The sequence below is a fragment of the Sceloporus undulatus genome, chromosome 4 (assembly GCF_019175285.1).
Source record: "Sceloporus undulatus isolate JIND9_A2432 ecotype Alabama chromosome 4, SceUnd_v1.1, whole genome shotgun sequence".
NCBI lineage: Eukaryota > Metazoa > Chordata > Lepidosauria > Squamata > Phrynosomatidae > Sceloporus > Sceloporus undulatus.
In genome coordinates this window covers 16,590,419-16,601,100 of record NC_056525.1, presented here as the reverse complement: position 1 = coordinate 16,601,100, position 10,682 = coordinate 16,590,419, and the positions used below count along the sequence as shown (strand labels likewise).

At 39.6% G+C, this 10,682-nt stretch overlaps 1 protein-coding gene across 1 annotated transcript in view; it reads left to right on the top strand.

Annotated features, from left to right (window-relative positions):
* CDH26 (cadherin 26) overlaps positions 1-10,682 on the top strand; it is a 59,796-nt gene that overhangs the window by 32,547 nt on the left and 16,567 nt on the right. The window contains exons 7-11 of the mRNA XM_042462446.1: positions 3,269-3,397; positions 3,920-4,105; positions 5,192-5,463; positions 7,109-7,251; positions 8,435-8,668. Coding sequence (XP_042318380.1) covers positions 3,269-3,397; positions 3,920-4,105; positions 5,192-5,463; positions 7,109-7,251; positions 8,435-8,668 — 964 coding nt within the window. The remainder of the gene's footprint in view (positions 1-3,268; positions 3,398-3,919; positions 4,106-5,191; positions 5,464-7,108; positions 7,252-8,434; positions 8,669-10,682) is intronic.

The following is a 10,682-nucleotide window of genomic DNA, read 5'->3' as shown; positions in this document are numbered from 1 at the left end:
AATATTGAGTTTGGGAAGTCCTGATCATAAACTCATTTATTTGCAAGTGACATTTGAACAAATGGATGTGATTTAATTTGTGACTTAGGCTTCAAATAATAGTGACACTGTGAAACATGATTTAACAGAAACTAATATCTGCTATTCTAATCTGCTATAGATTGTAGTTTTAATTCAGATTTAGTGTCCATAAAGTGGTTTAAGTGGGATACAAGGGTTGAATCCCTGCTTGGCCATGAAAACCTACTTGGTGATCTTGATAAGTCACACTGTCTCAGACAAAGGCAATTGCAAACCCCCTTCTGAAGAAATCTTGCCAAGAAGGGTTGCCATAAGTCAGAAATCACTTCAACTCACACAACTACATTTACTTATTTAGACTACTTTTCTCTAGTTTTATTGCCCAAAGAAGCTCTCAGGGTCATTTAGGGGGGGAAAAATCTCACAATAAAGAAGTCCAGTCCAGGAATAAAATATCTGTGATGGCCAAATGGAATAGGGTTATAAAGGCAGTATCTTCTGCTTTTATCCTTGATCTCAGGTGTCATGTTAGGCACAGGCAGCAGTTCCTAGTGAAAGAAGGGAGTGAGTAGGTCAGTCTTGATTAGGCCATAATAGATGTTTCTGCTGGCATTTCCCAGGTAGTAAGTCCCTTTGAAGGGAGGTGTTAGGACTGAACAATTGCAACCTTCTCTTGTACATAGTTTTGGGAAATTATTCAAAGCATATGCATCCTGGTTTATTTATTAGGGAACATTTAAACATTGCTCTTCAACCAAAACATCTCAAAGGACTATTCAGAAGTCACTAATAAGGTAACCCATGTAAAAAGGATCTGGAGTCCTAGTAGACCCAAGCTAAACATGAACCAATCACAATGAAGTGGCAAAAAAGCCAAAGTGGTTCTAGACTGCTTTAACAAAAGTACAGTGTCCTCATAGAAGGAAGTAATAGCACTATTCTATTCTGCTTTGGTCACAACTCACTTGGGACACTGTCCAGTTCTGGGCACCACAGTTCAAAAAGGATCTTTACACATTGGAATGTGTCCAGAAGAAGACAACCAAGATGGAAAAAGTCTTGAAGCCAACTTAAGGATCTGGGTGTGTTTAGCTTGGAGAAGGGAAGACTGAGAGGTGATATGATAGACATCTTTAAAAGTATAAAGAAATGTCATGTAAAAGAGCTGGCTAGTTTGTTTTCAGTTGCTTCAGAGACTAGGAGATAAACTAATGTATTCAGGTTAAAGGAAAAGACATTCCAGCTAAACTTAGGACAAACTTTTTATACTGTAAGATCTGTTTGACATTGAAATAAACTGCTTCAGAGGCAGATGGACTCGATCTTTAGGGATCTTTAAAGAATGGTAGAATGACCATCAGTAAGGAGAGCATTAGTTGAGTATACCTGCATGGTTGGACACTGAACTAGATGGTCCTTGTGAACCCTGCCAACATTTATAAATCTGTTCTCAGATTTAAAATTGGAAAGAGATGCAAGTGCAGAGTGGGGGGAGGGTGGAGACTGAAACGCAAAACCAGCCAGGATGGAAACACTAAAAGAGGCAAAAGTCTGGGTTCTCAAAAGAGGGAAAGGAGTGATAGAACTGTAGGTTTTGAAAGTACCCCATAGGACTGTAGTCCACCTTACTCTTGATGGTTGTTTGAGAAAGTGCTTTGAACATTTTCAAAGTGTAAACAAATCCCATTATAATTCTGAACAATCCTGTAAGATCAGATGTCACTATTAACAAAGCCTTCCCAGGCATTGAATAATTGTCGCTTGCTATTTGATGTTCTTTTGGTGACTGTTTTATCGAACCATTTGCTGTATTGCTATGTACATTATATGTATTATCCTACTAGAGAGGCAGGCTAGCTCCAACAGGCCTCCCTGGAAGAAGAATAACCATCCTTTATGAAGCCAAGCCCTCCCTCCAGTCCATCTGCCTTGGTCCAGGCCTTGGAGGTAGAGAGGAACTGCTGGACCTCATCCCCCTTCCCCACCACCTTTCCCTTCTCCTTTTATGTCATGTCTTTTTAGATTGTAAGCCTGAGGGCAGGGAACCATCTAATTAAAAAGGTTGTATGTACAGCGCTGTGTAAATTTACAGTGCTTTATAAATAAAGGTTAATGATAATAAAAGCAGTGTTATCGTTTGGGTGAGCTCAGCAACCCAGAATGGGACCTCAGGAGAAATAGCTTAGATTCCCCATGCCTGTCGTACACATTGCCAATAGCCAGAGTTTCACAAAGGGATTCTGTGAAAGGGTAGGAGATGTGGATAGAACATTGCTCTTAGGTCATAAAAAACGGTGCCAGTTTGGCCCACTTAGGAATGAATTACTTGTTGACCTTGGACTGTCACTTTGGGTACTTGTTAGGTTTGCTATGAGAATAAAAATGAAAAGAGGAACCATGTCTGCCATCTTGGGCTTCATTTGGAGGACAAGTGGATATACAACTGAATCCCAACTTTATCTGTGTCCTGCCCTTGACCACTGCACTTTGTACAAGTATAGTATGTGCCAATAAACCTAGGCAACATAATCCATGCAAATTGTTGCTATGTGCCTTCAAGTCAATTCTGACTTATGGAGATCCTAAGGATGTTCTTGGCAAGATTTGTTCGGGGGGGGGGGGCGTTCCATTGCATTCCCCTGAGGTTTAAAGAGTGTGACATGCCAAAGATCATCCACTGGGTTTCCATGGCTGAGCAGAGATTCAGACCCTAGTCTCCTGAGTGCTCCACAGTGTCCTGCTCAAACTACTATACCAGACTGGATTAAAATATACTGATACTGACACTAAAACAATTGGATATTAAAAATATATCAAGTGGATATAAAGGAACTCTGTGTGTGTGTGTGTATCCTTGAAGTTGCCTGTCAATTTATGATGTCCTTATGAATTTCATTGGGTTTTCTTAGGTAAGAAATAGTCACAGGTGGTTTTGCCAATTCCTTCCTCTGAAATCATGTCTGATCTTGGAAACTAAGCTGGGTCAACACTGGATAGGAGACCATCAATGAATACCAGGTTCTGACAGAAGTCAGAAGCAAATGTTGACTTTGACAGCAGAATAAAAAGTTTCTGTTGGCAGCATGGAACCCTTATCTTTTTTGTTTGGAATGTTTGCATTGTTTTCCTCGACTCCCAGTTTTGGAAGAAGCAGGATGATGGTATTATGATGATTTCAGCATTACAGAATTCAGTGGGATAGCTTTGAATAAAAAGTAATAATGTTTTATATTTTAATGTTTTTCAGACTACTAAAGCATTCCAGCTTCTTATCAAGGCTACAGACCATGGAAACCCACAATTGTCATCAACAGCAACAATTAATATTGCTGTGGAGGATGGCAACAACCACCTGCCTACATTTATCCAGGAAAAGGTAATGATGTAATACCTGAGGGCTATTTTCAAGAGGAGACAGTTTAATGTGTGACTCAGTCATGAGATGAAAAGCTTTGTCCTATGAGTGCCTCCATGGATCAAGTACTCTTAAGGCACAATGAAAAGAAAAGGATTGTATTGGACAAAGGTGGGACTTTCTTTCCTCCTGACGGTTGACATCAAATTTAAATAAGTTCTTGATGGCTGTGGTGGGAAGATACCAGGATATTTAATGTCTTGCTAAATTGTTGCTGCCAATAACTAAGCCATAGAAGAGCCATTCAGCCCTTTAAAATGTATGTGTGTGGACAGTTTTAAATGACTGGGAAAACACCAAACAAAAGGTACAATGGTTTTCCCTGTAGCAATGCTCCTTCCTTCTGGTGCTCTTGGCCATTTGATGTCTTCATAGTCCCACCCTTGGTTCTGTGTCTTCATTGTGCAAACTGTGTGTGGTGGTATAGAATGCCTGGAACTACCTTTGATGTATAAAAATTTTTTTCCCACCCTGCCTTTTTAGTATCAGCTGGATTTTCCAGAAGGCAAAGCAGAACATGATATCCTACGTCTCAGTGTGGAAGATAAAGATGCTCCCAGCACACCTGCTGGGAGAGCGAAGTATAAGATAGTGAGTGGAAATGAAAGAGGAAACTTCATCATTGAAACAGATCCAAATAGCAATGAAGGGGTGCTAAGCATTGTAAAGGTAAAGATTTTTTTAAAAAAACATTTTTATTGTTCATTAATATGTACAAAGACTTTGTCAAATATATACAATTTTAACATTGTAAATGTAAAGATGTAAATAATCATATGTCTGGGCTGGAGAATGTGTGCCCTTCCAGATGTTGGACTCCAATGTTCATCAGGTCTAGCCCAGCTAATGATGATAGATGATGGGAGTTGCAGTCCAACATAATCTAGAGGGCCAAATGTTTCCTGCCCGTGTTCCAAGGAAAAGAACTTATTTGTCTGTCAGATGTGTTGAATCACACCTACTACCATCCCCAGGCAGTAGAGTCCATGGGCCTTATTGACTGGAGTAAGAACTATTAGTCCAACACATCTGGAGGGCTCAAGCTTAGGAAAGATTGCTATCGAACAGGGGTGGGCAAAGTGTACCTCCCCCAGAATTTGTTTTTCATTCCCTCATTTCTTTTTGCCCTGCAGTATGCTCCAGAATTACCTCTGGGGACGTGAAGAGCATTTCTGCCATGATTGCAATGTTTTTCAAAAATGTCTCACTCCACAATGCCCTCTGGGGGTGTGGGGGATTTCCAGTATATTTTGGCGCTCTCATGGGCCAATTCATGTGCAGGAGAGCCAGTGGGGTGTAGTGGTTTGAGTGTTGGACTGCAACTCTGGAGATCAGGGTTCGATTCCTCACTCGGCCCTGAAACTCACTGAATGACCTTGGGCAAATCACATGCTCTCAGCCCCAGGGGAAGACAATGGCAAACCTCCTCTGAATGAAACTTAGCAAGAAAATCCATGATAGGTTCACCTTAGAGTTGCCATAATTTGGAAACTACTTGTTGACAGAAGAAGAAGAAGAAGAAGAAGAAGAAGAAGAAGAAGAGCTTCCTGTTGGGCCTCTTCTAGACTTAAAATGGCACAGGAAAGCCCCTAGAGAGTGTTGGAGGGCATTTGGGAGTGTTTGATTTTTTGTGGTGGAGTTGGTGTCCTAGAAGGATCCCCAAAAGTGTCCTGGGTCAGTGTTGTCCACCCTCGCTATAGACAGAATTTATTCATGGAAGACTTTGTTGCTGTTTTTTCTTCTCCCTGTACCTAGCCTTTGATCCATGATGGTACCTCTGAAAGGAAACTTGTAATTTCAGTGGAGAATGAAGAGCCCCCCTTCCTATGTGAAAGAGGTTTGGTGAGGAATGTTCCTTCTCCAATATACTCCAAAGCATCTGTGGACATTAATGTAATTGACAGAAATGATGCCCCACAGTTTAATCCTTCTATCCTTGTTCTTCGACAAGAGGAAGGAGTCAAGTCTGGAACTAGAATTGGCCAATACATGGCAAAAGATCCAGATGCTACACCCAATGTAATAAGGTAGGCATTATAGCAGATAACTTTCCTTTAAACATTGATCCAAAACACGCTGCAGAAAATAATCCAGTTTGAGGCCACTTGAACTGGCTTGGTTCAATGCTAGGGAATTCTGGGAATTGCATTCTCTGTCAGAGCTCTGGTGCCACAATAAACTACATTTTCCAGAATTCCTTTCCTTCATTCCTGTAATTAATAGCAGGGCAAGCAAAATGACCCATAAACTGCATGGATCCACCCATCCCTCTACATATTTTTGTTATTGTACTTCCTAAGAGTATGATTCTTGTTTTAAACAAGGCATGTGTCCCCTTCACATCTTGTTGTCCAGCAGAAATAAAGCAAGTTTCTGTGCTGTACTGCCAAACTGAATTGATGGGATGTGTGGCTTCAAGCAGGTTGCATGGGGATGGGAGGGAAGAATTGGGCCTGGGACTTGCTGAAGTTGTTTGTGCCATAATTTAAAAAAAACTGAAGAGAATTTACTCAACAAATGCTTAAAAGACACTTTCATATGGTCTTAAATTTCAAAATTAACTTCTGTCACAGAAAACTAATGCTGGGACTCAGCTGTAGGACAAATTAGAGCTTATCTATTCCCTGCAAACATCAGCTACAATGAGTCAGTTTTACACACCAGACTCTCAACACTCTTCCTGTGATGTCTTATGACTGTTTGCACCCTGGGGGACTTGATTCCCTTTTCCCTACACCCTTTGGGGTGTATTTCCTAATTTACTTCATTCACTTGTTTTATCTAGAGCTTAAATTGGGAAATACACACTAGAGGATGTAGGAAAGAGACAGTCAAACACTCCAGGGATAAGACATCATAGGAAGAGTGTTGGGAAACTGGTGTGTTCAATTGACTCATCTTAGCAAATGTTTGCAGGAACCAGGTGAGTTTTGAGGCCCTCTCTGATTGCTTAATATGCCAGCAAATTGAACCTGATTTTATTTTGCAAGGTGGGTTTTGGCTGTATGAAATTTGGTTTCTAGTTCTGTAGAGCTTTGGGAAGGCCACTCTTTTTTTAAAAAAATATTTTATTAAACTCAAATACATCCATTTCAGATACATCCATTATTTAACATTCATAACAAACATACACATCTATTTACATTTCTTAACACCTACATTCTATCTTTCTTTCTTCCCACTTCATTCTTCCTCTCATTCTAATATTCTTGTTTCACATTACAAACTTCCTAACTACATTCAAGTTAAGTAGTTGAATTGCCATTTATCTGTATGACTTGCGTTACTTTCTTTATAAAGAATAGAAAATAAATTTTTACCTGTCCATAACATATACATAGAGAAGAGTTCTCCCATCAACATTTTATTTCATTAATATTCTTATCATTTTTATATATTTATCTTTGTCTAGAATCAGTTTCCATTTATTGCCTGGTTAGTATTCCTGCTAATTTTTAGATACCATTAAATTTCAAAATGTTATTTTCCACAATTTTGAAACTTCTTTCCACTGTTCCTCATAATCCCTAGGGGATTTGTTATTTAATTGACTCATGATTTTGTCCATAACTGAGAAGTCCATTAATTTAATAATCTATTCTTCTTGGTCTGCTAAGCTGCTCATGATGTCTTATCGCTCTTTAAAAAAACCCATTTGATTTGCTCATTAAGATACAGAATAGCTTCTGACCCAGATGGCTGGGTGACTATTGATGAAAACTCTGGGGTTGTGATGACAGCTAAAACACTTGATAGAGAATCACCTCACTTGAACAACAGCATCTACACCATTAAGATTCATGCCATTGATGACGGTAAGTCCATTCTGAAATGGCAGTGGTAAACCTAGTTGCCTGCCAGCAGACTTTTTTGCATGTTGTGGAAGGCATGGAGTAAAGCTGAACCACAAAATTTTACCCAATTCCAAATCTGATACATCTTCAGAACCAGCCTTTTCTTTTTAATAAGTATTAGTATTATATTAGTTTTGTGTCTGGAATATTCTTGATTTAATTCAAACTAGAGTAGACAAGTTGAATGAACTGTTGAATGGTGAGTCTACACATAGGTAAATCCAGCTGATTCCATGGCTCTACTCTGGTTGGGACTAACAGTGGGATTTAGTACTACATTTCCTAAGGGATTTTTTTTTTTATTTTTGTATTAAGCATGCTAAGGTGAGTTGCAATTTTATCAGTCCTTGGTAAAAGTTGTAATGAATCTACTGTTGTATACTCATGTACAAGTCTAGAAATTTTACTCAAAAAACCTGAGTCGACTTATCCACAGGTCAATATAGGTACTGTATATATGTAGAATTTTGTAAGTTCTTTGGCATTGTTTTCCTTTGCATTATCCTTTAGATCCTTTGTTACATGCCCCTAAGTTTTACCCTCAACTTATCCACGGGTCATATCAAAATCCATAATTTTGATCCCAAAATTTGCCCTTGACTTATACATGAGGTCGACTTATAGGTATCTGCCTTCATTTTCTGGTCTAATGGGCTGCATTCAGTTTGGGAGACCACATATTATACTATACACTATGACAAGGACATTGAGGCATACTTTATAGAGCATGGTTCCAACATCTGAATACTTTGGCTGGACTTGAATAGATTGAGGAATGGGGGAACAAATGAATTCTCCCATTGTGTCAATAAGTACATTGAGAAGCTACCTTTAAAATGCTTCCAAGTGGTACATGCTCTCATTTCCCCTTCAGGTAAACTCTGGCTTATGATCTATCTGCCTCTTGAGAGTTTGCAAAACAGGTCCAGCTTGAATGATGTATGGTCATCTGAGATTTACAGCAGATGTGACATCTTGTGGATAGAAGTGTGGAAAGTTTGCTGAAGAGGTCAAATGCCTAAAGCCAGTGGGTGAAATCCATCTCTTATCTTGAAGGTTTCTTCCTGCTATGTCTGTCCTTGTTGTGTGTGTGTGTGTGTGTGTGTGTGTGTGTTTTAAGTAAAATCTTTTGTTTCCCCACTAGGTCTTCCACCCCAAACTGGTACTGGTACCATCCAACTTTACCTGTCTGACCTTAATGACAATGCTCCAATGCTAGTTACACCATCTTTGGTGGTCTGTGAAGGAAAAGAAAAAGACCCTTTACATATAAAGGCAGAGGACAAAGATTCCCATCCATATGCAGGCCCCTTTACCTTCCAGCTAGTGGAGACTGTGGATAATATGGGAAACTCATGGAAACTGGGAGAAAGTTTTGGTAAGTTAGCCTCTAACTGCTTTAACATTTTGCCCCTTTGACAGCTTTTTTTTTTACAAGTGCACTGGAATAACATATTTAATATGGAAATAAATTTCCTGGACTAAATTTGGAATGAGGCTTGATCTCCATGTAAGGTTGCACACTTATAACCAAGAGAGGACAAATCCTGGATGGATTTGCTTCCTGTTTTTCCCCATCTCAGCTGTAATATCACCTGGTTTCTTCCATATCCAGTTTACCTGATCATAGACACACTTCACTTATAGCAGAACCAATAGCAGGAGATGTTGACTCTGTAGATTAGAGGTAGACCCCAGAAGATTAAACAGAAGTTCAATTCAGCTATAATGCTGAATTCAAGGCCTAGAAACCAGGAGGGTATAGACCATCTCTGCCTTAAGCCCAACACTATCTTCTTGCCTTAAGACAATGGTGTTGCCCTCCAGATCTCTTTGGACTGCAGTTCTCATCATTCTTCACTAGTGATTCTGGCTAAGAATTATGGAAACTGTGAGCCAAAATCAACTCGAGGAGTCAATTGTTCACATCTGCACTAGTAAGCTGAGCTGTGGTGGCTCAGCGGTTAAGATGCTGACTCTGATGATTGCAAGACTGGCAGGTTGGCAGGTTGAGGCCCATGTGCCACACGACAAAATAAACTTGCATCACTAGTCCCAGCTTTTGGCAGCCTAGCAGTTCAAAAGCATGTAAAAGTGCAAGTAGATAAATATGTACCACGTCAGTGAGAAGATAACAGCATTTTCTGAAATCATGCTAGCTACATGATCAAAGAGTTGTCCTTGACAACGCTGGGTCATGGAGATGAGCATAACCCCCTACAGTTGGACATGACAACCTTGTCAAGGGGAAACCTTTACCTTTTACCTTTAAGAAAGACAGAGAGAACAGAGATGCAGCCAAGACAAGTGTTTACAAATGTACACTTGAGGCAAGTGTATACAATGAGACATACCTCTATGTCACAATAAAAATTGGCTGCATTTTATTTGTCTGATTCCCTATGTTTTGTAATCCAGAAATTCAAGAAATGGTCTCATCCAGGTGATCCCTGACACACCATGCCCTCTTCAGTTTTTCTTTCCATTAGGACACTTAAAAAAACACAACCCTTTGTATGCTTTTAAAATAATTTTATACTGTTTTAAATATGTTCATTTTAATTGTTTTTAAAACTGTATTGTTTGGTTTTAAGTGATTTTCTTTTGTGAGCCACCTTGGGTCCCACTTGGAAAGAAAGGCATCATATAGATGGAATAAATAAAATAAATAATAACATGTAAATAATTTTCTTGAACCTCTTTGTGCCTCCAGTCTTCCCATTAGCTGCCTTCCTTACTTTCATTGCAGCATCTTTGTCCTGTCCCTTGCAGGTGAGACATTTGAGAAAGACAGGTGGAAATGAACAAGAGAATTTGTGCATGTCCTAGATCCTATTTGTGATCTGCAAATCTTTTTTTTTTTTTGGTAGCAGTAAGAGTTGTTGCCAAATAGACTTTACATTTCTTCATTCCATATGGTAAATACTTCCTCTGATGTGAGATCTTTAGGTTTATGTTATTTACCTTAGAAGACTCAAGTTTCCTGAGTGTGTGTTTGGAAATATCTGATCACTATGCATGGGGTACTTTCAGTTGTTGTTCATGTTATTTATCATCAATTTGGTTTTGACCTATAGCAACCCTATGAATGAGAGACCTTCAAAAGCCTCAGTCATCAGCAACCCTTCTCACATCTTCCAAGCTCAGGGCTGTGGCTTCCTTGATTGCATCAAACCATTTATCATTTGCTCTTCCTCTATTCTACTGCCTTCATGTCAGAGTTTTCTTGGCAAGATTTGTTGGGGGGGGGTGCTTTCCTTTACCTTCCTCTGAGGCTGAGAGAGATTGACTTGCTCAAGGTCACCCAGAGGGTTTCCATGGTTGAGTGGGGAGTGGTCTCCAGAGCCATAGTCCAGTTCTCAAACCACTGTGCCATACTAGCTCTCATTCTG